We start from the raw sequence: 2,073 nt of genomic DNA, 5'->3' as shown, positions 1-2,073 counted from the left end.
TTGGGTTTTTTGTTTTGATGTTTGAGAGAGAGAGAAGAATGGATGATGAGTCTCTTTCTGGGCTTCTATGCCAAGAAAGCGTGACTTGCTTAACTGAAGATGTAGCAGCAGACAAGAGTGGTTCTGGTTCTTATGGTTGTGATTCAGATGCAGAAGGTGACTACTTGAAAATGTTGGTTGATAGAGAGAAGACTTTTCGGTTCAATAGGGATTTTCAATCTCTGGTGTTTGGTGATTGGATCAAATGTGCAAGATTGGAAGCTATTTCATGGATTCTCAAAGTGGGTTTACTCTCTCATATTTCGTTTAACAATTTGAGCTAAATTTCAAAATGATTGACGTTCTTGATTCTGTTTTTTCAATCCAGACAAGAACAATAGTTGGGTTTTGCTTCCAAACAGCTTATTTGGCAGTCACATACATGGATCGATTCCTTGTAGGGAAACCCAGTATTGATGTAAGACCCAAATCATTGAACTCTTTGTTAGTTCTATGTTTTTTTTGACGATTTTAATGTTAATGCAGAGTAAAGAATCCTGGGCAATTCCATTACTATCTGTAGCATGTCTTTCCTTGGCAGCAAAGATGGAGGAAGTTAATGTGCCAACACTATCAGATTACCAGGTTGAAGAATACAGATTTGAAAGCAAAGTGATACAGAGAATGGAACTATTAGTACTAAATATATTGGAGTGGAGAATGTGCACAGTCACTCCTTTTCCTTTTATTCACTATTTCATCTCCACATTGTGCAAGGAATCTCCATCAACAAGTCATGTACTATCTAGAACTGTTGGATTCATTTTTGCCGTCAAAAAAGGTATTTCAATGAATCATTTCTGAATCTAAACTACTTTTACTGGTTCACAGTTGAATAGTTTTTTGTATTGATTTATGTGATCGTATGTAGGGAGTGATTTGATTGATCATCATCGATCCGCCATTGTCGCTTGTTCTGCCACATTAATGGCATTGGATCAGACACTAACAAGACCAGCATTGGAGATTAAGCTGAATTCTGTTTCTTCTCATTATGAAGAATCGCTTGAGATTGATATTGTATGTCTCTAATCTCACAACACCATTTTTGGTGATCTGGGTTTCTTTTATCTCCTAATCATGTGAATCAAAATAACTGAACTGTTGATCCAATTGCAGGAATCGGTGGTTTCATGTTACAGTCTGATGCAGAAACTGGGCATACAAGAGTTTGAAAAACTGCATCTTTTGCCATCCAATTTGAGTCCAATAGAAGTTGTAGAGAATTCATCGGTCTCGTTCGCGATTAGTACTACAAGAAAAAGGCTTACGTTCTCTGATTCCGATCAAATTGATCGATTACACGACGAGAAACGTTTGAGATAGCTAAAAAGATTATCAGTTTTTACTTCAGAAAACATGATTTGGATTCCATTCAAAATGTCTGAAAAGAAAATTGAAGGAAGAAAATAAAAGAGAGAAGAGAAAAGCAAGGCTTTGGAGTACACATGAAAGGCAGGAAGAGATCTTGAAAAGCAAGGCTTTTGGGTCTTGTTTTTCAATTTTTGGCATTCTTTAATTTTTCTTTTTGTCCACTTTTTTTTTTTTTTTTTTTTTCTTCACCTTGTTTGATGTCTCTTGCAACCCTACCTTTTGATGGGATGCTTGAATGCTTTCTTTCTTGTGTGTTCTGAAAAAGGTTGATATAGATATGGTCTTAAGAGAGGGGGGAAAGACTAAAGAGGGGAAGCCCATGTTTATGTGATTTGATCCATCTGTTTGGATGTTGGCCATCACCACACACAAAGTATTGTAAAAGGGTGAATGTGATTTGGATTTGTTTGAATATTTGGGGCTTGCTTCTGTGCTATGTAGGGCATGATTCTTCTTGTTCCTTGTGAAATCTCTCTGGTTGTGTTTAGAATTTAGGGGTCATGAAAAGAAAAACAAGACCCCAAGACCCTGTTTGTAGAAATCAAAAAGGGTAGTTCTAAGTTTTTATTATTTTTTTTAATGAAATCTATTTTTATCAAAATGACATTGCCATGTCTATAATGTTGAATGATGACTTTCCTAGTAATAGTACTTCATATG

At 35.9% G+C, this 2,073-nt stretch overlaps 1 protein-coding gene across 1 annotated transcript; it reads left to right on the top strand.

The window, feature by feature from the left end:
- The first annotated feature begins 266 nt into the window (after positions 1-266).
- LOC120008441 (cyclin-D5-1-like) lies at positions 267-1,840 on the top strand. Its single transcript, XM_038858764.1, has 4 exons — positions 267-457; positions 526-820; positions 911-1,059; positions 1,159-1,840. Exons 1-4 carry the CDS (start codon positions 332-334, stop codon positions 1,363-1,365), a joined length of 777 nt encoding a protein of 258 aa, XP_038714692.1. The 5' UTR covers positions 267-331; the 3' UTR covers positions 1,366-1,840.
- Positions 1,841-2,073: the final 233 nt, after the last annotated feature.

The sequence above is a fragment of the Tripterygium wilfordii genome, chromosome 11 (assembly GCF_013401445.1).
Source record: "Tripterygium wilfordii isolate XIE 37 chromosome 11, ASM1340144v1, whole genome shotgun sequence".
Taxonomy (NCBI): domain Eukaryota; kingdom Viridiplantae; phylum Streptophyta; class Magnoliopsida; order Celastrales; family Celastraceae; genus Tripterygium; species Tripterygium wilfordii.
Note: the sequence above shows the minus strand (reverse complement) of the source record. Positions and strands in the feature narration are given on the sequence as shown.